Here is a 26,290-nt window from a genome sequence, read left to right as displayed (position 1 = left end):
ATCACACAAAAACCGTTTTTGTCAAAGATCACACACTTTGATCAAATGCTGTTGTGAAAATCCTGTGGATACCTCACTGAAACCCTGCCTAAAGCCTCATCCCAGGTGACCAGGGGAAGCCAGATGCTTCCTTATCCCAACCCTGGGGGTGGTGTACTTGGGAGGATCACCTGGGTGGAGACAGGTCCCAGGGCAGTGAGGAGATTTGGTGGGATGAGACAAAGTATTTTTTCCTCTGATAGGGAGATTCTTACCACTGTGCCAAAAGTGGTTATGGCTTGTCATTTTAATGTCTCTCAATCTCCTATTAAATCTAAGGTTGTGAATCCGAAGGTTGTAACATCAAAGCATACAATACCAAAAGAAAGACAATTTTTGGTATCTAAGACTAAATGCCCTCCTCAATTCCAAGGGTGCATTACAAAAGATTGTTGAAATGTTGTCTTCTCTAAGCCATCTTCCTGTACGAAAGTTCAAACACACAGCCCCTCTGTTAAAAATACTAAAGGAATCAACTATCCTTACAAATTCTCAAGAAGCAGAACATACAAACTTTGTTAAAATAAACTACATGTCCCAGAATCCTAGAAGAACGGAGACGAGTAAGAGGGCTGGAAAGGTGTGTAGATGAAGTGGTCAGGCAATTAAACCTAGCAGCCATTGCAAGAGTCAGGCCATTGAAACAAATGGCCCTGACCTGAAGACTATTATCAAACCTGTGAGGCATAAAAGGTCCTAGGAGGAAAGCAGGAGGGAGAGAAGGAGCTTAAACAGGAGTTGGAAGGCTGGCGGTAGTAGTAGCTGGGAAGATGCATGAGGCTGGCAATTCATGAGAAAGTGGTAGCACAGAAGGGACAGTAGAACGTGGAGACAGCAGATTTCACCTACAAGTTCTGAGAAGGTCCTGTGTTCCCAAAACCTGTATTGCAGAGGCTGCGCAGAGGAAGACATGCTGGAAGTGAGGTTTTCCCCATGTGAGCCAAGTTGCTATGATTGCAGGGCTGTGACCATGCAGACACCCGAGGTCAGAAGCAGAAGATAAGCCGAGGGTCTTGGGCGTGAGAGAGACTTCAAATTGTGGTGGCCTGACCAGAGACACCATGCTGGAGAAGGGTTTGGGTCCCAAGTGAGATGGAAATAGTAGCAGTATTTGAGGAAGTCAGGGAATCACAGAAACCCACAACCGCAGTGTCCTAGAAGCCGGTGAGTGAATCACAGCAATCAGATTCACTTCATAAACCTTGCCGGTAATTGTAACCAGCTCCAAAGTAACTTGCATATTGCATAAAGCAAGTAAAAGTTGTTTGGCATCTTTAAACTGTTTGTTAACAATGGGTTTGTAAAACTCATACTTCTTCCAAAAGCTGTGTTAATCTTTTGAGAAGTAGAAAGCCATTACATCCATTGTTGAACACTTTTCTAATAACTGGAGTGGTCGTGTGTCCTTAATTGTGAAGAAGGAACGCTTGTTCAATCCATTCCAAAAATATGACATTGACATTGTACAACGGAAAGTCGTGTGTGACCAATTGTGTTTCCCGGAGAAAGTCAGAAGTTGCCTCCTTGATACTACATGGGAATACAATTACATGTATCACTTTAATTTTAGAAATCTACCTTAAAGAGTGGTCAAAAGTGCCCACTTATGTCTTTACTTTGATGACTGAACCTTGTAACCAGAATTGACATTCTTCATTATTCCAAGAAGTCACAATACTGATGACAAGAACGAGCATTACCCAAGCCAAGAGACAATCCCTGTTCATAGTAAAACCAGTCTTGTTTGAACCCATCCACCTAATCTGTGAGGTTGTCAGCAGTCAAGTGGCCTCAGATGTAAGTGTGGCATTGTTACCTGAAGCTGAAAGATTGCCACTATGGCTTCTAGGTAATTACTTGTAAAGAAAAGGTGTGAGTAAAGCTGGGGAAGGGAGGGGAACTGGTTGCTTGTAAGGAATATTCAGAAGTTAACCTGTTATGCTAAAAAATGCTGAAGGTAAAATGAGGTAAGTCTTGTGGGCAGAGACAGATTATTCCTGTGGCAGTCAGACAGATGGAAGATCAAAGAGGTGACCCCCTTTTAGAAAGTCATTAAGTTCAGTTTAGGGCTATATTACTGGAGTATAAATGCTTTGATGATCATTTTTATTGGTCAAAACACAATTATAATATATTAGCCCCATACTTGAAGAAGCACCCGTCTAGAGAATTTAGCATAAAAATGCTGAGAGTAAAGTTAAATATGTGCCCCAGCAGGGAAGTGTTAGGGAGAAGGACTTGGGTACAGAAAAGAAAACAATATGTTGTTACTGTGCCTCAGAGGATGAGACCTTAAAACCGTTGTGTGCATCGTGCCCGGCACTTTGCTGTATGTGGGAGGACAAAACTAAGCTGAGCCCTAGATTAACAAAAGAGGGCCTATGGATAAGAATTTTCAATACTGATTAACTTTCACTGTCTCTAAAGGTATTGGAATTCTTGGAGGATGTTCTTAAAGAGTCATGAAGTGAAAGCATTTTGTAGTTGGTTTTAAAAGTGAAGAGGATTTTAGAGGAATTGTTTCTGTGTTTATTATTGTTTTATTTTAATAGTTTTTAAAATGTCAATGAGATGTATGCAATTTGCTGTGTGGAAAGTTCAGTTTTGTTCTAAAATACAAAATACATACATAAATAAATTCAGAATGTCATTAAAGGGAAGAGTGTCTTGCACACCTGAAGTGTCACTTTGCCTGATAATTCAGAAGTACAAAGCATTGATTGAGGTACCTGAACGGTCTTGGTATACAAGGTTTTCTGAGGATGTCACATTGGAGTGGTTGAAGCAGTGACACACTGTGGGACAAATGTACTGTTCTCATAGTAAAAACAGTAGAAGGGTGGTTGTTAAAAGGGAAGCAGCAACCCAAAGAGAAGCATCTTGACAAATATACCAAATGTACTGTAGAAGTCCTAACCAATTGCAAAGTTGTAGATGGAGAAGTCCTAAAGGTAAATATTACCTATTCTTTTGAACTTTGGCAGATATTCTTGAAGAGACGATAGCCATGATTACTATTGGTATTATTTTATTTACTGGAATTGGAAGAGGATCTCTTCAACCAAAACTAGGGAATTGTTACCAGTGGAATTTTGTTTGATGAACTTTTGTTATGACTTGGACCTGAGAAGAAATGTTTCAAGACTTTTTTTTTTCCTTTGAACATTTTGAAGCTGACTTTAAAATATGGGGAAAGGATTGCATCCAGGACAGGTCAAGGTCATCCAAATATTGTTTATTATCTGGTGGTGTGTTTTAATTTTCCTTGTTTGTTTGTTGTATAGATTAAGGGCCAGTGTGCCTATGCTAGAGTTTTCTCCCTTAGCCTTTAGACTAGGTAGAGAATTCCTCGATAGAGTAGGGCAAGCAAGGCTTTATTTGAAAACATTTACTTTAATAAAATAACTTACTTTGAGAGAACTGCAAGCAGCTGTCCGCCTCCCATTACTGACCCCTCACATAGTTTTCATACACATAACAAAGGGGTAAACTGTTTCCAGTAGACCGGGTAAGAGCATATGTCTGGTACAATTTGCATGGATTAAGTCAATTTCCATAGTGCACAATACGTCAAAGTCCACATGTTCTCTTCTACCCGATTGGCTGAAACACTCGACAGATGCTGTTCTTAAGCAAACCTGAGTAAGCCACAGCCCAAACCTTTCAAAAGGTACCTCAGGTTATTGAGGTACCAGGCGAGCGCAGCCCATCGGGATTATAACTGCTGGCATACATTAAATTTACCAGCAGCTCTTTGGAAGCTTTGCATTTCTTAACAAACCACAACCCTGAAGTGAATGCGCACATGATTGGAGCGGTGTCAGGTTCAACCCACTATAGAAATGCCGACATCTTGCACATATGTACACTTAATTCAAACACACACGCTCAAACACTTCACATACACACATGTATGCAAAGACTCACAAATACACCAGCTCGAACACGCACCAGGGGTGGACTGGTCTATAGCGAACTCTGGAGATTTCCCTTGTAGGCCTCTACACACTGGGCTGACTTCTGTGTGGTAACCTATTTTATTTCCACATTTTCACATAGGAAAAGGGTTGGGCTCACTGGAAATGTGCAATATGGGGCCACTTGAACATTTTTTCCAGGGCTTCTTGTGGTTCCCAGTCCACCCCTGACACGCACACATTTCATTCGCAACAAGCATGCAAAAACTGTTTGCAAACATACTTTTTTTTGTTGTTGCCTTTATTGTTTTGGTTTATACAAACCTTTACACAACTAAACTTCAGAATTTCATAGCAAGTAAACAATTAAAACACACTTACAAATACAACAAATTACCTACACATATTCAAAAGTCATAATAAGCACATAAAAAGCGATAATTCATCACCACACTTCACATAGTTAATACAATTCATTCTACAAGTACATTTTTGTTTTTTTTACGGAACAAATTATTCACATGTCATAAAACCTACCAAGGACTGTTAGCACTATGCTACACACTATACTCATTACAGTACTACTGAATTCATCCAGTCGTTATATTATCCTTTCATAGATTTATTCAATCTAGCAAACAGATTTTTTGTAAAAAAGTATTAAGCCTTATTTTTAGAGCAACAGAAGTCCCTTGCAACATTTCACACCATAGTTTGTCACTATCAACATTTGTAGAATCACTGACATATTTTGAAAAAAAAATCTATTCTATATTGCAAGAGGTTAGGACAAACCAAAAGCAAATGAATCAGGGATTCTGCCATACCAACTTGCTTACAAAATGTACAGTATTTTTTCCCCACATCATTTGTTCTCCGAATGTTCTGTATCTCATTTGTACTTAATACTTTGAACCTAAAACGCATGGTCATATTCCTGAAGGAGCGCAAGGGATATTTACCTAAATACTCCTCAGGTCTAGGGGCCCTTTCCAAAACGATATTGCTTGACAATAAAGATTTGAGTTAAACACAACAGCATTATTTTCAAGCTAGTCAAAAGCTTTTAAAATGTCTTTGACCTTCCCTGGATTTCTAACCAGAGTCGTCAAAGAAAGTCCCATATTCGACAATATTTTCTCGCTAGTGATTTTCAAAGAATGCATACAATTTCCCATTAGATATTCTTTTATAAAATAATACAATGAGTCCTTCTCTGCGACCATACATTTTCTCAACAAGGCAAGTATTTTTGCATACATAATACTCGTGATTGATTGCAGACCTAATTTTTACCGAATCAGTTCTAACGGAATGCAATTAGGAATAGGATTTTACGCCATATCAGAGCTTCCAGTTGCCTCAAAAAAGGTGACAAAGCATCTGGTAAAAACTTCAGACCATATGTTATTCTTGGGTTAACTTTTAAATGGTAAAATTGAATACATGGGGCCAATGTAAACTTCCCATATTTCCTTTCTATGGCCTTAATTTGATTCAAAGACTCTTTTGCGTTCAGAAGGAGATTATTTTTCAACACCACATGAGATTGCGAGCTGGTGAATACATAGCCTAGAAAACGCAGAACAGCTTGATTCTTCATTCTTACACAACGGCATCCCCACGATAGTGAGGATGAAATCACACTTTTTCTCCCTATGTGAAATATTATTGTCTTGCTAGGGTTAATTGTCAATTTCCTTTCTGCTATGCAATTCTCAAAAGCTGTAATCAATCTCGGCAGTCCTATCTTTGTGCAGTTGAATAAAAGAAAGTTGTCTGCATAGGCGACCCATTTGACAGTTATCCCACCTATCTTTGGACCAATTAGTCAGCTCAAATTTAAAATCTTACCTGCCTGTGAAACATACAAATTGAAGAGGGCTGCCGCCAATGTACACCCTTGCTTCAAGCCATTCTGTGTTGTTATCGCATTTGACAATAGACCCTTATTGTTCAGTCTCACTCTCATTACCATTTCGGAATACAGGAAGATAATTATGTCTAACAGCCCACTATCGATCCCTAGAGTTGTTAATGTTTTCCACAAAGTTGGCCTGTCGACTAGATCAAATGCCATTGTTAAATTCATAGACGCAATGTATTGATGCTCCATCAATTTTTAGTTTTACATGAATTGTGCACAAGTAATCCCCCCACATCAGTCCCCATTTGTCTTCAAAAGTCGATCTGTCTGCAATCAAGTATAGAATAAGCATCCATCCATGTGATCGACTTTTCCAAAAAAAAATGGCGGCAAACATTTTAGATTCAACATTCATCAAGGTAATGGGTCGATAGTTTGTCGGACAAAGTCGATTTCCTTTCTTAAAGATCAACAATACATAAGACATTTACCACGACTCTGGTGTTGCCTTTTTACTACAGATGTCCCCAAACAATATATGTAGCAGGTTAGACCACGTTAATGCGTTGCTCTTTAAATTTACAAACAACAGATGATTAGGACCTGGAGAAGAAGTAGAATTGGACTTATTAATTATAATCTTAAGATGTTAGAGACTGATATATCTAGCAACCACGGGACCTCACTGTCATATGGGTATGACCATTCAACGACTGACTTCTTGTACAGGCTTTCAAAGTAGTCAGGCCATATCTGTGAATCAACTGGATTTGTCTGCAACTGAATCTGAGTACTTTGTAAGCTATTTAAAACTGACCAGCATATACAGGAGTTTGACTCCATCATAGCTTTGATCATGAGTTCTCTGTTATTTTGTGCTATTGTAGCTCTATGACTACTGATCCAATTTTTATAAGCTTGTTTACATTGTTTGTTCTTAAACTTTACGTCTTCTGACCATGCTTGACCCTGCGATAATCCACAAATATCTTTTTTGAGTTTGACTTTTGCATTTTTTAGTACTTGATCAAATGCATGCTTATGGCCCTTACTCACACCCTGTTGCGTGGGTATAAAAGACTTGCTACGATGTAGTATAGATTCTAAATATTCTTTAAATGAGTCAACTGAATAAACTGTGAATTTCATTTCATATGGAGAGGATTCAAAATCGTGTAACATAATGCAGTTAAAATGTGCACGTTTGCCTGGAGTCAATTTTTACTCGATTACAATTACTTCTAACTTCGATTTGCTCAGGGAAATAACCCTCTCTTTTAAAGCAGGGACAATCCAGGCAAAGCATAGAATGATCGCTAATGGGGGAATATACTACTTGGATGTCGTTGCACAGTGACATAACATAATCAATCACAAAAATGTAGTCTATGATGCGACTAATCCCTCTAGCTTGCCAAGTAGGTGTTATATTATACATGGGTTTCAAACCACAACTCTTTCCAAAATCCAGCCAAAGACTCCCTCTATTCCTTTTATTTAATCTGATATTGGTGCACACCTGTGATTTGCCAGAGCCAACTGCATGTCTCCCTTTGAGAGGTTGCAACCTGCGTTTAATTCACCAGCGAATAGTATCATTCCCTGTTGATATATTTCAAGCCAGTTACCAATCCGAACATTTAAGCACTCAAAATGATCAAACAGTTGACAATCAATCGCTACACTGGTATTCCAGTAGATATTGAACATTAAGACATGAACACTACGGTCTTTGGATACAATTTTAAAACTGGCAGAAATGGTGCATTCCATTATCATTGAGTTAGACTTGAGCACAATTGTGTTGTCATTTCTATATGCAAGAGCAATACCACCCATGGGCCTGCCCCTACATCGTTTTTTGGCTGGTAAGAAAATAAAGCCAAAACCGTCCAGAAACATATTGACTGTAGCCCAAGTCTCCTACAGCAAGATAAAATCAAACATTTCAAAAATCATACATTTTTTTGTATCTTGTCTTGTGTGAATTGTTTGTTCCCCCTGGTGTTCCAAGATATCAAACATAAAAAAACTCTTCGCTAAAAGGGTTTATGTACCAATTTAAGTTGTTCTATTGAGTCGCTCAGAGAGAGCGCCAGCCACCTCCATTCCTGCATATCCTGTAAATGAGTCCTGGCTTCATTGACAATTAGGGAGCCCTCATACTGCAAAATAATTGCTTCAGTTTGTTTTGCATTCCTATCCTCTCTGGGTATAGAACCAACATTTTGGGATTTTTTAGTTGTAATTTAAGTACAGGGAACTATGTCAAACCCCTTTTTTTGCAGGGACCCAGCCTCTTTTAGTAGTAGAGTTCTTACCAGAGGAGATTTAATTATTAATCTTACATAATCATAACGGTAATTGTGAATAAAGTGCACAAGTTGTATGGCTGAAGAAATTATCAGACTAAGTTCTTTAATGTCACTGAGCATGTTTAATATATATGGTCTGTTCAGTGATTTAGGGACCCCTCCTCAAATACATAATATAGAACTAAACTGGGCTCATTCGAAAAAGCTGGAGCCCTAAGGGAACCTGCTGAGACTTCACTGAGGCTTGAATGACCAACCAGATTAAGATGATTACCGTTTACCACATTAGTTGTTTGAACAATGCCCTCCCTTTCTCCACCAAACGGATAGTTAACCAACTGGGTATTATGGTCAACAGTGCTCACACCTTTATATCACTCGGGGGGGTAGAGGGGAGGGGGGGTTAACAACATCTTTCACCTGGGCGGGGTGTGAAAATTCCTTAACCTGCATAACATTATGACCATCTCTCATTTTTTTGTTTTGAATATTTTCAATGATTGCACTTAATGTGTTTTCAGTTAACCCATTCATTTGATCACCAACACCCGTCTACAGTTGCTTCGCTTCAGCTGAGGTGTTTTCCCTAGAATTACTCTGACTTTGATCAATGTCCACGCACTCAGGCTGACCAGATCGAATACCAATTCCCATATTATCATTCACATTACTGGCCACAGCAGAATATTTTAGATCACCCAAACAGATTATAGATTGTTCATTTATATTTGTAGGCATCACTGTTATTACTGGGCCGGCCGAGGTGGGAGTGTTGGCTCGGGACGGTGCATCAGGATTCGTGAATATATCAAAAATGTCTAACCCACCTCTTTCCATAATTTTGAGGTTCCTGTCAATATGGTCTGATGTCTCCTTCTGTTTTAATACATCAGATAACCTAAATGAGCCATCTGAGTAGTCACTTTGATTGTTCAATCTGGGATCTGCTACATGAGATTGCGCAATTTTGGACCCAGGTTGAGCTACACATGCACTGTTCCCACCTCGTATTTTTACACCTATAGATTCTTCCTTTTCTTTTTGGTAGACCGCCAAGTCATCACGCAGGTCCATGCCCTGCATGAACTTACATGATGACACATTAGTGCCCCTGCTGGCGGACATATTTTTTTTTGGTTTCAATTTTCTTTCTTTTTTCTTTGATGTTTTCACCTCAACGAAATCAGAGACTTTACTCGTGGTGATTTCACCATCCTTGAATGGTACACACTCATTATGTCATTAGTTGTGCAAACCATATCACTCTGTTGCTTCTGGATATTTGCTGCAGTCACCAGATTAAGTGCTGCTACCATAGCTGGCGCTGGAGTGATTACTGCTTTCTCCCTAAAAGGCTTGTCTTGACAGGGTTGATTAGAATCCTTGTTAACATTCAACAAAGGGTCAACACACCACTCTGACATCATCTTACCGAATAGCTCAGGCAAGGATGTTAAAGCCATCACTATTTCGTTTAGAAGTCTCAAATGTTTTTTTTTAATTCCACTATCATCATTCCATTCATATTGGAATGTCTGGCTTCATCAGTATCAAACACCTTGCCACCATCTCCGTTGGATTGATGAGTACTGGAATATTCGGTAACGGTATCAAGGTGTTGCGAGAGACCTAGCACAGTGATTTCGCCCGTGCTAAAGATGAGGGGTGTATTTGCATACATATAACTTTAATTCAAGTCACAAGCTGTAAGGATATTGGGCCTCACGAATGTGTGGCGGTAAGGCAACAACGGCACCGGTAGTGCTACCAGTGCTGTTGTTACCATGCCGCCACATTATGAGTGCTGCTTGCAGGTGCCGCTATGCACGCCTGGTCAGACCAGGCGTGCAGAGCGGCACCCGCAAGCAGAACTCGTGATTGCACTGGCACCGTTATAAACCATACGGGAGCCTGGTCATACCGGCACCCGAGAATGGGCAATTACCAGCCCATTCAACTCATAATGGGCCAGTAATGGCCCAATCGTGGGCGCCGGAGCCGGTAGCGAGTTTGGCAGTAGCCATGCCCTTATTAAGGGCACGGCTACCGACAAACTCGTAATGAGGCCCATTATCATTGTTGTTGTTTATTTGTTTGACACATCTCCAAATAGGGATTGTGAAGATTCTGATAAGGCATCATTGCACGGAATCAGTCCCCTAACCCCTTCCAAAGAGCATATTTGGGCACATTCAAGTAGGTCACCATCTTTATCAGAAGACCTAAGCAGTGACATCACGGCAGCCAACACCATGCTCGTGCGTCTAGTCATAACTGAGTGCCCAGTAATTCGTTTTCCCGTTATTCAGGGACATTGTTAAAAAATGGGACGTAATGCAGCCAAAACTGCTATACTCAGTTAATTAGGGTACAACTTCTGATTATAGTCCAGCACAATTATTTGGCAACACTCTTCGCCAGAGCTACACAGGCCAAACAGGCACAACATGCCACTTGAGAGGCCACTTTCTGAGGCGCGCCCACTGATGGCCGCAGCCTCGATGTTAAATGCAGTCCTTCCTCCAATGTGGGCGTGGCCTGTGAATAAGTAAATATAACACCGTTTTACTTCCCTTTCATGACTGTAAAGTTGGTAACATTAATCACCAGCAATAGTGTATGTGTTATTCAAACAGTCACCAGGATTTAAAGGTCCAAAGGCTTCAAATAACGCAATTCTTTAAACGGGTTTCCACGACTCCCAGGAGCTCACGCAGCGAGACAAGCACAATAGGCCACTTGAGAGGTCACTTGCTGAGGCGCGCGCGCTGATGGCACGCGGCCTCGATGTTAAAAGCAGTCCTTCCTCCAATATTGGCGTGAACAGGATTTAAAGGTCCAAAGGCTACAAATAACGCAATTCTTTAAATGGGCATCCACAACTCTCAGGAGCTCATGCAGAAAGGCATACTTACTTTCTTTTAGGGATGTCGGCTCCCACTTTCATTTTCCATCTCCATGCTGCATACAAAGTAAGGGGGAGCTCAGCCACACGGAGGTCTTGCACTGCCTCCCCTTTGGTCAGGATTCCCTGAGGTGAGGGGAGGTGGGGGGGTTGTTGACCACAAAGTCGGGGAGAAGAAAGGGAAGAGGAAAACAAGTCCTCTATTGTGAAGCGGGGCCAGAGCAGAAACCTTGTCTGATCCTGACCAGGGACAGGTCTCTGGGAGGTGTCTGTGTTGCTGGGGAGAAAAGGTGAGGGCTGGATGTACATGGAGCTCAGCAGAGGGACAGTACACGCAGATCATTACGCAGCCTCCCCCATCCCACAGCTTCAAACAAGAAGGGCACACATGAATAATCCTGTAATTCTGATTGGACAAAACCTAGTAAGGCAAGCCCTGACTATTTGCTATTGCCTAGGGGTACGAATAATAGCATTCTGTGATGTCCCTAATGTATGCCAGAAGCATTACTAGTTGCCAAGCCAGCTAATTGTTCTGCTTTCGGGTCCCCACTAATTGATAATATGCTCAAAGTTAAACTTGTGTTGATAAAGTCAAATTTATTATGTCATAGAACCACAAATCATTCAACATTCTTCGTGTGAACTAAAGAACAGCAATACAAATCTGATGTGTAACTGATAGGTAAACCATGACTTATTTACATCAATGTTGGATGCGTAACCCTAGTTCTAAAAACATGCTTTTATATAATACTCATAAAACGCCAAAGTCTTTTGTTTAAATTCTTCACTGCAGGGATACTTCAAATGATAATGTGCACTGTGTTACTCTGTCAAATAACTAAAGTGTTCTGAAATATTACAATTGTAAATTGTTTGTTCCCACTGCGCTAAACTAAATCCTTACGTCCCCGCTTGTGCGACCTGACTCGCTAGACGCCGCCCAAACCTTCCCTCGCCGCCATGCGATACAGCTGTATCCCTCCGCTGTTCCCCTCTGTATCCTACAACCCACTGATTACCCTCTGTATCCTACCCCCCACTGTATATCTCTTCTGTTGTTACCACTTTAAAATGCTATGATATGCCATTTATAACGCTCCTGTACACAAGTGTGTCTAGGTCCGACAAGACAAGGAAGGGTAGACAGAGGGAGGACAAGACAAACAATCTTACTGTGTCATTCATATCATACAAGTGCAACAGCGCAAAGTGCAGGGGGAAGGGAGAAGGGGTCTGCCAGGGAGAGGGAAGGAGGAAGTGCAATCAGGGCAGAAGTGCACCCACATCAGTGCGGCTCTGGGAAATTGCAAGGAGGCAGGAGGCAGGGGACTGTAGAGGTTACAGTTACAGCCCTTACGTGCGCAGTAGTCCCAGAGGCAGAGCAGCGAAGACTGATCATGGAGGAGCCTGGTACCCAGTGAGACTTTGGGGGTAGCCAAACAACCATCTGGGGCAGCAGACAGGGAGGTCAGCAGGGGAGGGTGAGAAAGAGAAAGCAGAGGAGGAAAGGAAGGTCTTGAGCTGTATCCGGAACTTCAGGTGGTCCGGCTAAAGTTTGAGAGTGGCAGGGAGGCCATTCCAGAGGGAGACAACTGCAAAGAAGAGAGATCTACCCCCACTCTCTGCCTGTAGAAGCGTCTGACCCTTAGAGTGTTGGAGGTAGCTGAGTGAAGGGCTCGAGAAGGAAGTTATTTTGGAAGAGGATGCAGTGTGTGCCCCAGCCCCAGAAAGCCTTGTGGACAATGCAGAGGGTCTTGAACTTTAATCCTTACAGCCACCGGGAGCCATTGGCGAGATTTCAGGGCTGGAGAGATACAGTCCTTGGGCTTGCGGCCAAGGATACGTCTCACAGTCCTTTTCTGGATTTGTTTCAGAGGGCGGAGCATAGAGGAAGGCAGATTGAGAAAGAGGCTGTTGCTGTAGTCCAGCCAAGAGAGAACCAGGGCTCTGGAGACAATGAGCTTCTGGGGAAAGTGAGAAAAGGAAGAATACCTCTGAGGAGGTGCGGCTTGTAGTGGGCCTTCTTGGCAAAGCCCGTGATGTGAGGAGAGAAGGAGAGAGTGGAGTCAAAATTGACACCAATGTTTTCTGCTTCACAGGAAAGCAAAGGAAGAGTGCATGACGATGGTGTCACAGTGAGAGAGGGAAAGCGGGAGCAGGGGTCCCAATGAGAAGGATATCCGTCTTACTGGTATTAAGGCAGAGATCATTGGAGGCACACCAATCCTGAATCGCGGATAAACAGTCAGCAATGAGCAAGAAAGGAGAGGGGGCTGAGGCGAGCCTGAAAGGGTCCTGAGTGTCATCAGCATAACACTGAAAGTTAGAGGAGAAGGTAGAGATAAGGTGGGCTAGAGGGCCAAGTAGACATTGAAGAGCCAGGTTAACAGAATAGAGCCCTGGGGAACACTACATGTTTAGAGAGAGGTGGTGGAGAGTAAGACCCAATTGGGACTTGGGAGGGTCAGTCCTGGAGGAAGGAGGTCAACCACTCCAGGGCCTGATCTGTGATGCCCAGGTACTCATGCAGTCGATTGATCAGGATGGCGTGATTGATTGTGTCAAAAGCAGAGGGTGATGAGGACAGAGGGAAGGCTGGAGTCAAAATTTGAGAGCATATCTTCAAAAATGTTCAGGAGAGCAGTTTCTGTGCCTGCTCTGAAGCTAGACTGATGGTTCTGGAGACAACCAACAGATTCAGTGTAGAGAGTAAGCTGGTAGATGGACAGCTTTTCCAGGAGTTTTCCCTGAAAAGGAGTGAAAGAGATTGGCAACATTATGGCAGACAGGTAGGATCGGCAGAAGGATTTTTAAGGAGGGGGTGCACAGGCGAGTGTTTGAGGATAGAAGCGAAATATCCAGTGGCGAAAAAGTGATTGCTGAAATCGGCCAATGCTGGTGCGAGGATGTCAATGTGATCCATGATGGTTCTGGAGGAGCAGGGTCGCATCTGTTTGGACGACACTTTCATAGATCGGACATGTCTAGAAACAATGGCAGGTGTTGTCGGAGAAAAGAGGAGGAGAGGCAGCCAGAGGGGGGACCTGAGAGGTAGAGGGAGAGGAAGAAGATTGCGAGGACAGGATGTCCTGACTTTTAGATCTGAATTGAGAAGCCAGAGCCGTACAGAGGGCCTGAGACGGAACAGGGGAGGTACAGACTGCAGAAGTATTGGCCAGCTCCATGCAGATTTTAAAGAGTTTGGACATGTTGTTAGAGGCCACAGATATGTGGGCTTCCATGTACACACTCTTTGTGTACAGGACAGAGAGTCTGCATTGCCTTTGGAGCAGGCGGCAGGCCAGTTTGTCAGAGGATGCCCCGAAGCCCTCCACTTTCTCTCAGCCATCCTGCACTTGCCTGTCAGGGTGGCAAGGAGTTATACCAAGAGTTGCACTTGCAGGTAGGCTTCAGCTGGTTTATGATGACAGGGGCAAGGATGTTCAGAGTGTTGGAGATAGAAAGATGCAGGTTAGAGAGAGCTGTGTTAGAGTGTGAGTCCGCTGCAGGAGTAGGAGGAGCAGAGCAATTATAGGCAAAGGCATCCATTGACACATACTACATGGGCCGAATTATCAAGAAGGTTAGTGGCAGTTCTAGGTGGACTTTGCCTGAGAGTCAGAGAGTTTCAGGTCAGAGGAAAGCAGAAAGTGGTCAGTCCAAGAGAGAAGAGTGGGTGAGAGGGTTAGAGAAGGGGCTGTCTGAGGAGATGAGAACATCCAAGTTGTGTCCAGGAGAGTGTGTCGTACAAGAGGGTAGAAAGAAGTGAGAGAGTGTCGCAGAAGTTGTGGTAGATCCCATAGGAGGGATTAGGAGCATACATGTTGATGTTGAGGTCTCTGAGGAGGAGAAGTTGAAAGGTAGTGGCCAGCGCACTCTGAGAGGAAGAGGGAAACCTGGCCAGGTGGCCTGTAGATGGTGACCACAGTCAGAGAGAGGCCAGGAGAGATAGAGATCAAAGGAGGAGTAGACCTGTCTAGGAATGACAGAATCTGGGACTCACTCTGGAAAGATCAGAGCTACTCCACCTCCGGGTCAGTTGGATATGGGCTCGGAGAGGATCTTGTAGCTGTCAGGGAGGAGAGTATCAAAACTTGTGACAGAGCTGGCCGTGAACCATATCTAGGTGAGAGTGATGACGTCCAGGTCAAGTTCTTCGAGGAGGTGACATATGTCAGCAGAGTGTTTGACAGCAGAGCGAGAGTTGAGAGTAGCGATGTGGAGCAGGTTGCCACATTTGAAAGACATCTGGGGTTGGGTACAGGCTTGAGGTACACCCAATAGAGGTGGTAGAGGGGACAGAGAGTGGGCAGAGGTGGTAGTATGAGGTGGCATAATAGCCAGAGAAGAAATACATTTTAAAAAGCACGCAGTGAGCAACTCAGATTTCATAACTTGTGTGCTGTAAGACAAAGGCAGTAGTGTGTTTTCGTGCGGGCCATAACAAATTTGCAACATGTTGGAGCGGAAAAATCTTTGTTATAAGAAGCAGCAAACTGAATTACACCAAGGCTATGGTGGCATGTCCACAGCGGAAAGGAAGTAGGAATGTATTTGGATAAACATTGTTTAGTTAATTTACAAATGGAAACTTTACTTTGCATTTATAACACTTTTCAACACGCCAGTGGCCAGACCAAAAAGGTGATTTACTTGATTGTATGTCTGTGTTAGCAGTACAATGTAGGCATGACCATGTGTACTGTTTATTCCCGAATTCTGGAACATAGTTCCAAAATCGAGACTCTCAATACCCAGATTTCCTTGGTAAAACACTTCCAAATCAAGAACCACAAATAAAATGACATACTATGGTTTGTCATTGATAATTTTTTCTCTGATATCAATGACTTTTATATTTCTAATCTTGTACAACATTGGATTCAGAGGTTCCGCACACATGTGTTTGGCCCTAATGAACACCTACAATGAAGTGCCATTTTATAATTTTTCTTCCTGGCCGCTTTTCTCTTATATTAACTTATTGTATATTTGATTACGTATACTACGCTATGTTTACCTGACAAGCGCTTTTTTCGCCTGCAACCTTCTAGTTTGTTTTAATCCAGACCTATTAAAGATGGTGTCCCCAATAAGCAACACTCTTCAATCCTAAAACAAAAGGGGTGATGGTCTTGAGCGTTGCCCAGAGAAATGACGGAAAATAAGATTAGTTCTAAACCTTCCACCCATCAACACTTTTGTTTAGTTGTAGTCACCTCGAGAGGGACGAGTTATGCCCAGATGAGGGTCCCGTGCCTGCTAGGAAACATGTTTGGGGATGCTTGTGGTCTCGTGCAGAAGGGATGTGACCAAGCAGTTCGGGCTGGAAAACCCCTTTTGTGGTTTGACAAAGCCTGATTTGCATATGGTCTTTACCCTTTTGTAATGGCTTGGTAGGCGAAGACCAGTGGTCGAAGTGGGCGGGAGTGGTCGGGAACGGTGCTCCTCTACTTCTTTTATTTAAGTTTTACAGTTCCTATACTTTTATTTAAAAAAAAGAAACCGTTCCGGAATGGTTTCGTTTTAAAATAAAAGTGTAGGAAGAAGTTGAAACTTTCACTTTCAGTGCACTCCACTGAGCGTTCCGCTAAACAGCACAAGCATGTTTTTTGGGGTTTGTATTGTGTGTGGGAGTGGGGTGGTGATGGGCTTTGTGGGGAGCAGGGGCAGGCCAGTAGGGAACATAGTTGCACTACTCCTTTTCATACACTTCGACCACTGGCGAAGACTGATAGTCTGCTAAACCTTCCAGCCATTACCTCTTTTGTTTTGCTTTATTCACCCCGATTGGGACGGGTATGCCCAGATATGGGTCCCATGCCTGCTGGGTTTAGAGACCAAAGCTACTCCTCACTGATGAGGCCCAACAAGGAAACATGTTTGGGGATGCTTGTGGTTTCGTGCAGAAGGGATTTCACCAAGCAGATTGGTCTCGACTGCCCCTTTTGGGGTGGGATCAAGCTTGATTTGCATATGGTGTTTCCCCTTTTGTAATGATTTGGCAGGCAAAGAATGATGGTCTGTAGGGTTGCCCAGAGCAATGCCAGAGGTTAAGATTAATTCTAAACCTTCCACAAATCACCTGTTGTGTTGTGCTCGAATTTGTCCCAAGGCAGTGAAACAGGCTTTCAGCTTCCTCTGGACTTCTGTGCTGCTAAGAGTCCCAGGAATGCACACATGACCTTTGAATCTGCTCTGTGCCACTGCAGGGCTGGGACTGAGGGTGCCTGTAGGCCATCTCAGCAAAGGTGCTTGTTTGAACTATAATTTTGGCATGGGGCATTTATAAAAGTGGGTCTATTTAGCAGATGTTCCTTTCTGCAACAGAAGTACCTGCATCATTTCATGTAATAACATTTTTTTAAAAAAAAGCCAGGGCTTTCACATCCTCACAGATGGCAATCAGTCACAAATTGATTCAGCAGAAATGGCTTCCTTGTGGTACAAGTTCACTGCATTCTCACAAAAATTCCAAGCATAGAACGTTTTGCGACAGTGCTACTACATGAAACCGTTCTTCACCACCACCAGCACCACCCTACCAGTGAGCAATGCCATCACCTTATGTCACTTTGCCTGTTTTTTTTAAATAAGTGTATAGCGTTTATGGAGAAATGTATCCTGTCAGAAATGTAAAGTATTTTGGTTAGCCTCAATGTTATCTGCCATAAATCTGCTTCAAAGTTTTGTCCACATGTGAAAATAGTGCAGATTGAGTTGACATTTTAGAGGTTATTCCCGTTCAATGCAATAAGAAGGTTCTCTGTTGTTACAGGAGGGTATATGGATGCTGAGTCTGGCGGACAGGATACGCTAGGCTTGGGAAAACTTGGAACGCAAGCAGAGAAAGACCGACGCCTTAAGAAAAAGTAGGTTTCCAGATGTATTTCCTATGTTTCGTTGCTTAAATGTTTTGCGGAAAGTGTAACTACAACACTCAAGGAAATGAAGGATTAAAGATTGACGCATGGTTTGTGTAGATTCCTATTGAGATGCACATTCACATTCCTGGTGTCCCTGGAAGTTACTGACACAAATACCCTAATCCAGCTTCGTGAAACACCTTCCGGAATTACCAAAAAGTATATTCCCAGGGGGTTTGACTTGCTAGTGTCTTAAATTGTTAAGTTGCTTTTGACCCTCAACTCCGGGATCATAAACACACAACATAAATAACTTGCTATGTTAAGTGTGCCAAACAATTCTGCGTAATATAGCCTCTGTTCTGATATATTATTTTAAGGTATGTTGTATTTTTTATTTATTTTTTATTTTGGGGGATTTAGGAGAATGCTATGTGGTATTTCTATTTCTTCTACATCCGTTTCAAGAAGCTGTTCAATCAGTCAATCCCTCTGAAACTGTGCATGAGGGATTCTCTCATTGTTGTATCAGAAATAAAAAATAATCAATTTTTGGAACAGCTAACATGGCGGTTAATTCCTGAGGTTCTCCAGGTTGTCTGCATCTCTGTCGCCTGTCTCAACTCTGCTAGCCGGGTCCGGGTCCACGAGGATATGCATTTCTGTGTACTTGCTGCATAATATCATCTTCACTTGAGGGCAGTCCCTCAGGCTCTGAAATGACAATGACTCCTCTTGGGAACAGCGTTTTCTCATATTCTGTTTCTCTGCGGGACCACTCAAGTGGGTGAAGATGTGGCACCAGGCATGTGGAGGGGCATGCCTCAGATTTATCAATTCCTGTTGCCCTGAATCCCTTTCTAAAATACATATACGATGCTGTAAGAAACCTAGCACTTCCTTCGTGATGGAAAATGTGTGTGTGCACCAGTGTGATGAGTATGTGGGCTAGAGCCAGAAATACAGTGGCAGGAGATGGGTGTGGAACTTGGCAGCCAATGGGTGTAAGTTGCAGGCTCGCAATGAATTGGTTTAGATCCAGGGGAGCCTGAAGCCCAATAAAGACACACAGGAGGGAGGTTCTCAACCCCATGGCTGCCCATCCTTGTGTACACCACAGAGGGGAGGCCACCGTTATGAACTGTAAAGAGTGGGTGAATTGTAGCGCCACTTGCTTGGTATGGGACTTGGGGATGGGTATTTCACATTAGAGAGACAGGTACTGGCAACATTAGGGGTTGTCTTTTGTAGGTGTGTGCTTCGGCAGGGTTGCAGGGGGGTTGTTATAAACCCTAAACATCGTAAGCACAAGAAATATATTGTCCCTTGTAGTAAAGGGCATAGGAAGTGAGATTGCCCACACTACAAACTGAATTGCTTTCTGAATAATCTCATAGGAAATAGTGGGAAGCTTCACAAGTACAAGGTGTTTGTGCTTGCAGATGAAAGTAGCTGGTACAACACGGGGATCATTCATTAAGGACTGTCTCGCAAGTAGTCTTGGTTGAATTTCTGCAATGCTGATATCTCCAGTCAAACTAAATCAAGTCTTCAGGATTTAGCAGACTCGCAAGTTCTCACAAGATTCATCAGAGATCTACAACAAAAGGCTTACTTCCTTTTTTTCTGCTGTTTGTTCCAAGCTGGTAGTGGGAAGTTTTAATACAGATGCATTAGGAGAGAGATGAAGGGAGGGTGTTTGCTTTAGCCCTTTTCATTTATTTGTTTCTTTTACATTCACGTTTGTGACATTCTCTGTTTTTATTGAGGGGTTTTGTGAAGTACCCTTAATCTATTACTATCTCATTGAGACAGACTTTGTTAAACACCTTGTGGTACTCTTCGAGTAGTTTTTAGTCTGCTTCTCTTACCTTTACTCCTTCCATTCAAGACAAAAGAAACCATTTGTCAGAATCTTTTTTTAAAACCCTGTCCCTTAAAATTCCTTAGTTAGTCAAAATACTAAAAAGTTAAATAAGCTGAATTAACCTTCACCTTTAACATGCAATTGAAACGCTAAAAGAAAGAGAAGAATGAAATGCTCTCTATTGAAATTACTTTTTGCCCCATGGTATATGGAGTTCTTTTGATTGTTGGATCGAGGATCAAATGAATGTGTTGCACTTTAGCCGTGTTTACTAACAGTTGAGGTTTTTCCCTTGATGAGGTTAACGCATACTGCTTTTTTACTACTATATCTCATAACTTTAGTCTTCTCCAAATCTATCGTGAGACCGTTCCTTTCCGCATATTCTACCTTCTGGACTAAAGAATGCACCTGCTACATTCCAAAGGATGGTGAATCATGTTCTGAATGGGATGGAGGACTTCTGCATGGCATACTTTGTTGACATTGCAGTGTTCAGCCCTACTTGGAAGGAACATATTGACTACTTAGGATATGTATTGCAGGCTCCTGAGCAGGCCAATCTGACCATAAAGGCAAGAAAATGTCAAATTGGTCAGGTTAAAGTGCTCTACCTTGGAAATGAGGTAGAAGGCGGTGAAAGAATGCCATTGCCTAGCAAAGTACAAGCTGTACCGGACTGAGCCACCCCTACTACTCAAACCCAAGTAAGAGCCATTCTAGGTCTCACAGGTTACTATAGGAACTTCATTGAGAACTATGGGACCATAGCTTCTCGCTTGAATGTGATCTCATCACCTAAATTCCCCAAGAAGGTCAGGTGGAATGAGGAGTGCACTAAGGCATTTGAAGGACTTAAGAAAGCCCTTTGTCAAGATCCAGCCTTAAACGCTCCTGACTACAACCAATCCTTTATTGTGCAAACAGATGCTTCCAATACAGGTATACGTGCAGTTCTGAGTCAGCTGGATGAGAAAATGAACAACCAATCTGCTTCATCAGTAGGAAACTGAAGGAACCTGAAACAAGGTGGGCAACCATAGAACGTCAGTGCTTTGCCAGTGTGTGGTCTTTGAAGAAGTTTACACCATACTTGTATGGATCTACTTTTGTAATTCAAACAGACCACCAACCCTTGAGATGGTTAATGTAGATGAAGGGGGGAATCCTCAATTGTTAAGATGGTCAATCAGCCTACAGGGGTTTGAGTTTACCATAGAACACAGGTCAGGGTGTAAACACCAAAATACTGATGGTCTCTCCAGAAAGTATGACCGACAGGAGTAAGGAGATTCATCCAGGGGTGGATTAAATCCTCCTATCCCTTAGTCTGAGGGGACGAGTGTTAGGGAGAATTCTAAGAAATGTGCTATTTCCCTCTACCTTAGAGACCCCCAGCAACTTTGCTGGATTTTTGAGGACTTGATTTTTTTAACCTGGAGAGGTTTAACCCACTCTCTCATGTATTTTAATGTAATTTTGTACTCTGTGTTTCTTTTGGTTGTGGAGTCTGACAAACTCCATAGGCATCATCTTTTACATTGTGTTGCACAGAACCTTCAGTGCAGTGACACAGGAGAGTCTTCCAGATTTCCCCAAGGTTTAAATACCTTCTCTGGGATAAACTACTGTTTCCAAGAGTAGTAAAGTGAAATTGACTTTACTTACATTTGTAACTTTCTAGACCCAGCACACACTATCTTACAATAGGGTACTGGTGGGGTTACTTAGTATCCCATTTGCCTAGCTTCTCATGTAACATTTTTATGTTACCCTTTCCTAAATGAATGGCTGGTGGCAGTGGATTATATTTTTTTACTACTATTGTGGGATTTTACCGCGGGCTGCGTTTGCAGCCACGGTAAAGCGCCGATGGGTGCCATTTTTGTCAAAATGGCCCGGTCTTCTTTTTTCGCCATTTCTGTGTGGAAAGGTCCTTCTTGAGATTTACTCTGCATGCCAAACCAGGTTTGGTCCCTTTGTTTGTCTTGTCTTTGGCAGACTTCACAAATGAAACCCGCCTCAGGCAGGAAGTGAGGGAGGTGCCTGAAACTCCCTGTGCTTAGTCTCCTAGGAGACCCAAATGCACTCTGTACTGATTGGCTGGCTGGCTGTCTGGTAATGACAGCCACCCTGCTGGTTCACTGACAGCTATGCTGGAATAAATGGGAGCAAGCTGCATGACAGTCGAGGCTTTTTGGCTTGGAAGACACAGTCGACCACTGGACAAAGGAATCCGAAGGGAACTTGAAGAAGATGCCTGCTGAAACTCCTGAACTGTTGGTTTGCCCCCGGTGAAGCCCTACTGCTGTACTGAAACTCCACTTTCCTATCGACAGAGAAGCTCCTGCAAGGACGACTTCTCCCTTTGAGTTGGTGGGAGCAATCAACTCCAAAGTAAGCCACCTGGACATCCTCTTGGAGCTGGTTGAATTTCCACAGAGTTGCTGCTGGAAACCGAATAGCCAGGGAGAGGAACATCAGTTTGTGTGTGTTACTTTTAAGCTGGCCAACAGCTCCAGAAAGATCCTCTGGACTCCCAGGAAGCAGGACCGAGCCTGAGCCCCCTCAACAGAGTGCTGGACCCCAGAATCAAGGAAATTCCATCTCGAAAGCCAGGAACCGCAGTGTTGCTATTTGCGGTAGTCACAAGGAGCTGAAACACCAAAGTGCCACTTGTTTGAACTTTGCCGGTTTAGAGCTGTGACCATCCCATTGCAGTGCAGGAGTCCACAGAAGTCCTCCCTCTTGTCCCCACAACTGAGGCCCAGGAACAGTGGGATCTGTAGAGCTGCACAGGAACAGAAGTAATCTGATGCACTTTTTCTTCAATCCAAAGGTACTGTAAAGTCTGTGAGAACTTACCTCTTGCTGTAGAGTTGCTTGCATCTTCGACTACTCACAAGTCTAACAGCTTGTGGCCCTACATCGATTCTTCTTTTTCTTCAAAGACCTCTAAAACATTGTGCAAAGACTTTCCTTACTTACCTACAATGAAGTATATAAGCTTATATAGACTTTTGCCCATTGAATTTGGCTTAGCCTGTTCCATTGAATGACTCTTATTGGGGTGTCTGAAAGTATCTGCCTGCTAACAAATATTTGTCATCTCTTGTATGTTCTAATAACCTTTTCGTTTAGCATAATTCCTAGGTTTTTCTAAATGCAACAGTGATACATTAATGTCCCCAGCACCCTAGCTATTGATGTCACCTGAGGGTGGTTTAAATGTGTCCCTTCTGAAGAAGGCTAACTCCAACTGACTGATAAATAAATTAATAATTGTTTTATCAAAAAAACTTGTGTGTAAGAGTTTATTTGAATACTTGTCATTGTGAACCTCTGTCGACTCCCCTACAGTTCCGATTGATCCCTCTTAAAATAAGCCTGGCTGATCCACACGCTACCATTTGTGTAGTGCAGATTTATACCAAAGGTTAGGTTTCTTTTGCTAGGAGGTCAGGGTTGTTGTAGTGCACCCAAAGGGTGCTGCATACAATCTTTCCTAACAGATCCCCTGCAAGTTCTTTCGTTGAAAGGTCCAAGCTCGGCTGAGGGAGACCTACGTGAACCTTTTGATTTCAAAGGTCATTGCCCAAATGAGGGGGACCTGCGTGAACTTTTGTTGAACTGTGGTAGCACCTTTTGAAAGCTGCAATTAGAGACTTAATTGTGAAAGGCCAGACGGGCCTCAAACCACTTTTGAACTGCCTTCGTTTTGAGAACCTGAGCCAGAGTGTGCCATCTTGTCTATGGGGGCAACCTTACTCCTCAGTGCTGTCTAATGTGGGGAGGACAGCTGACTCTGCAATTTTTATACTTTATGTTATAACACTGATTTTCCTTTCCACATTCCGCTTTACACACTTTTTGCATAGGTGTTCGGGCAGGCATTAGGTTTTGTAAGTATATGCTATTCTGATTTGACAGAGACTGACTAGGACTGTGTTTTCATTATTATTTGATTGTAGAGACTACTCCCATCATAGCTATAGGGCAAAGCAGGAGTTTTTTCCAAACCCCGAAAATTGAATAAAGGTTTTGAAATTGTGCCTTTTGTCTCATTGTCATACTTGTGATACCATGCCTCCCTTACAGTAGAAAGCCTTATTAATTAGGAAGTGGAACCCTAAACTTCCACCCTTCCCAACAGGTCACAGAAAGTGGAGAAGGTAGCAGAGTAAGTGGGGAGAGCTGCTAGTGTAGCAAAGTCAGGAGGGCAGATACAGGTTTCTGTGATAGCAGAAGTGGTCAGTGATGTAGTAATACTTGTTGCAAAGGGATTGTGCATTCTAGAGGCCAAGTGAAAGCATGATAGGAGTTGGGGGAGCAGCAGGTTGTGTGAAGTAGGCGGGGAAAGATGAGGTTGGAGATCCTGGGAACACCTTATTTGAGGGATGTTGGTACAGGGGGGAAGGAGGAAGATGGGAAGGCCTGCGAGTGATGCCGAAGTTTAATCAAGTTGTGGCTAAACAATGTGAGAGAAAGGGCAGGGGAGAGAGAGAGAGTAGGAGGAGAAACAGAGATTCATGATGATGGGTTAAAGACAGTGAAGACAGTGGATACACTTTACAACTCAAGAGAGAGGGTAGGCAGATGTTGAGAAAGGGAAGGGGTTGATGGTTGGCTGAGAAGCAAATGTAAGTTCTGAGTTTGGCGGGAATGGTGCCAAAGGTAACCAAAAGACAGTTAACAAGCCTAAAACAGCAATGTTATTTGGTCCTGTTGGGTAGCAGAAACTTTATAGTGAATGGATAGGGAGTGGGTGGAAGGATCCATATGCATGGAAGGAGAGGTCAGGTAAATGATGAGCTTGGTGAAGTCCTGTCTTGAGCAGGGGTTTGGCCGTACACCCTTTCAGCCCTAAAAGTCCCAAACAGGGAGGTTGTGCCTTTTGCTGCATTTAGCCCTTTAGAGACACTCCAGGATGGATGTTCACGGGAGACTGAAAAAGGGAGGCAGAGTTTCATATGTCCCTACGGGAGCCAATCACAGTGCCTGAGGTGGCTTCCACACTGGCAGGCAGAGCCCTCGGTGTTGTATCAGGGAACATAGCTTTGCAGGCAGGACCATCAGACGTTTTCTTTTTTTTTATTGGTCACTCGATAAGCACTTATGCAATTTGCAAAATTGTTTCATAGTATCCGCATGGCAACAGGGAGGGGTCAGGGGAAGGGAGACAATGAATTACAACAAAGATAAGTAATGGAATTGACAGTACAACAAATCAGAAGAATAATAGGGAGGGGATATGAATCTACTATGCCTTGTGAAAGTTCGGAACGTGCAAGTGTAGAGGGGAGGGGGTAAGGATAGGTGCTGTGGTGCTAATGGAGAGGTTCTAAGAATAGAAAAACGAAGTGCAGCCTCCAGTGAGGAGCGTGAGCCTAAGCAAGTGCAGTGAATAGACAGTGGCTGGGATGATGATTAGCAGGGAAAAGGGGAGGAGAAGGGTGAGGTAAAGAGAAAGGTCTTGAGGCTTTTATGGAACTTAAGGAGGTCCTGTTCAAGAATCAGGCAGCGAGGTAGGCTACTCCACGGAAGGGAGCCTGCCGAGGAAAGGGATCGACCACCAGCTATCTGTTTGGCACAGCACTTAACATGCAGGGAGTTGGTGCCAGAGGAATGCAGGTGTCTAGAAGGGGAGTATTTGATCAGGAAGTGTTTAAGATAGCATGGTCCTCAGCCCCTGATAGCCTTGTGGATGATATAGGGGGATTTTAATTTGTATCCATGCCGAGACCGGGAGCCAGTGAAGGCTTTGTAGGGCAGGAGAGATGTGGTCCCTGGGCTTGAGGCCAAGGATAGTTCTTGCTGCCCTATTCTGGGTTAGCCGGAGGGATCGCAGAGTAGAAGAAGGAAGAGGCTTTTGCAATAATCTAACCTGGAGAGAACCAGGGCACGGGTAACATTGAGTATCTGGGGGAATGTGAGGAAGGGTATAGTTCCTTTGAGATGGAAGAGCTGAAAATGGGACTTCTTGACAATGTCCATGGTTCACAGTGTCCTCTGGCAAAGCAGGATGTGTCCAAGGATGTTTGAAAGAGAATGGCAATAGTGAGGATTTCTGAGCAGAGTTCAAAAAGGGAGAGTTGGAGGATAGAGGGAGATTCCTGAGAGGAAGTAAATAAAGGAGATCGGAAGGAGATGCTTCCTTAAAAGAGACAGGAAGAGTTGTTGTGAAGCAGATGAATTTGGCCATCAGCGCAAGAGAGTGGGTTATGAGGCGGTTGAAGTAAAATGTGGGTCTTCTGGGTGAGATGATTAAAATTTGGAAGAAGAGGCTTGAAAAGAGAAAAGTGAGATTGGGTACTCTCTGGAGAGACAGAGACTGGGAAGGTTTGCATAAAGGAGTTATTAGGAGCAAAGGAGAGAACGAGAATGAAAACAGTAAAATCTGTGGAAAAGAATACAGAAAGGTTAGAGAGGTAAATACAGCCATGATACCTGTGGAGGTGGGAGGAGACTCAGTATGACATAGGTGATCAGAAGGTCTGGGCACCAGGGC

The 26,290-nt window shown here is 43.2% G+C and overlaps 1 protein-coding gene across 3 annotated transcripts in view; it reads left to right on the top strand.

Annotated features, from left to right (window-relative positions):
• The window catches only part of PPFIA2 (PTPRF interacting protein alpha 2), a 2,558,488-nt gene that overhangs the window by 2,192,447 nt on the left and 339,751 nt on the right, over positions 1–26,290 (top strand). For all 3 annotated transcript variants that reach the window (XM_069629312.1, XM_069629311.1, XM_069629313.1), the window contains one exon: positions 17,828–17,921. In XM_069629312.1, coding sequence (XP_069485413.1) covers positions 17,828–17,921 — 94 coding nt within the window. The remainder of the gene's footprint in view (positions 1–17,827; positions 17,922–26,290) is intronic.

Source organism: Ambystoma mexicanum, chromosome 12, assembly GCF_040938575.1.
Source record: "Ambystoma mexicanum isolate Mex_15411 chromosome 12, UKY_AmexF1_1, whole genome shotgun sequence".
In the NCBI taxonomy this organism is placed as follows: Eukaryota; Metazoa; Chordata; class Amphibia; order Caudata; family Ambystomatidae; genus Ambystoma; species Ambystoma mexicanum.
The sequence above is the reverse complement of the archived record's forward strand: the minus strand, read 5'-3'. Positions and strand labels throughout refer to the sequence as shown.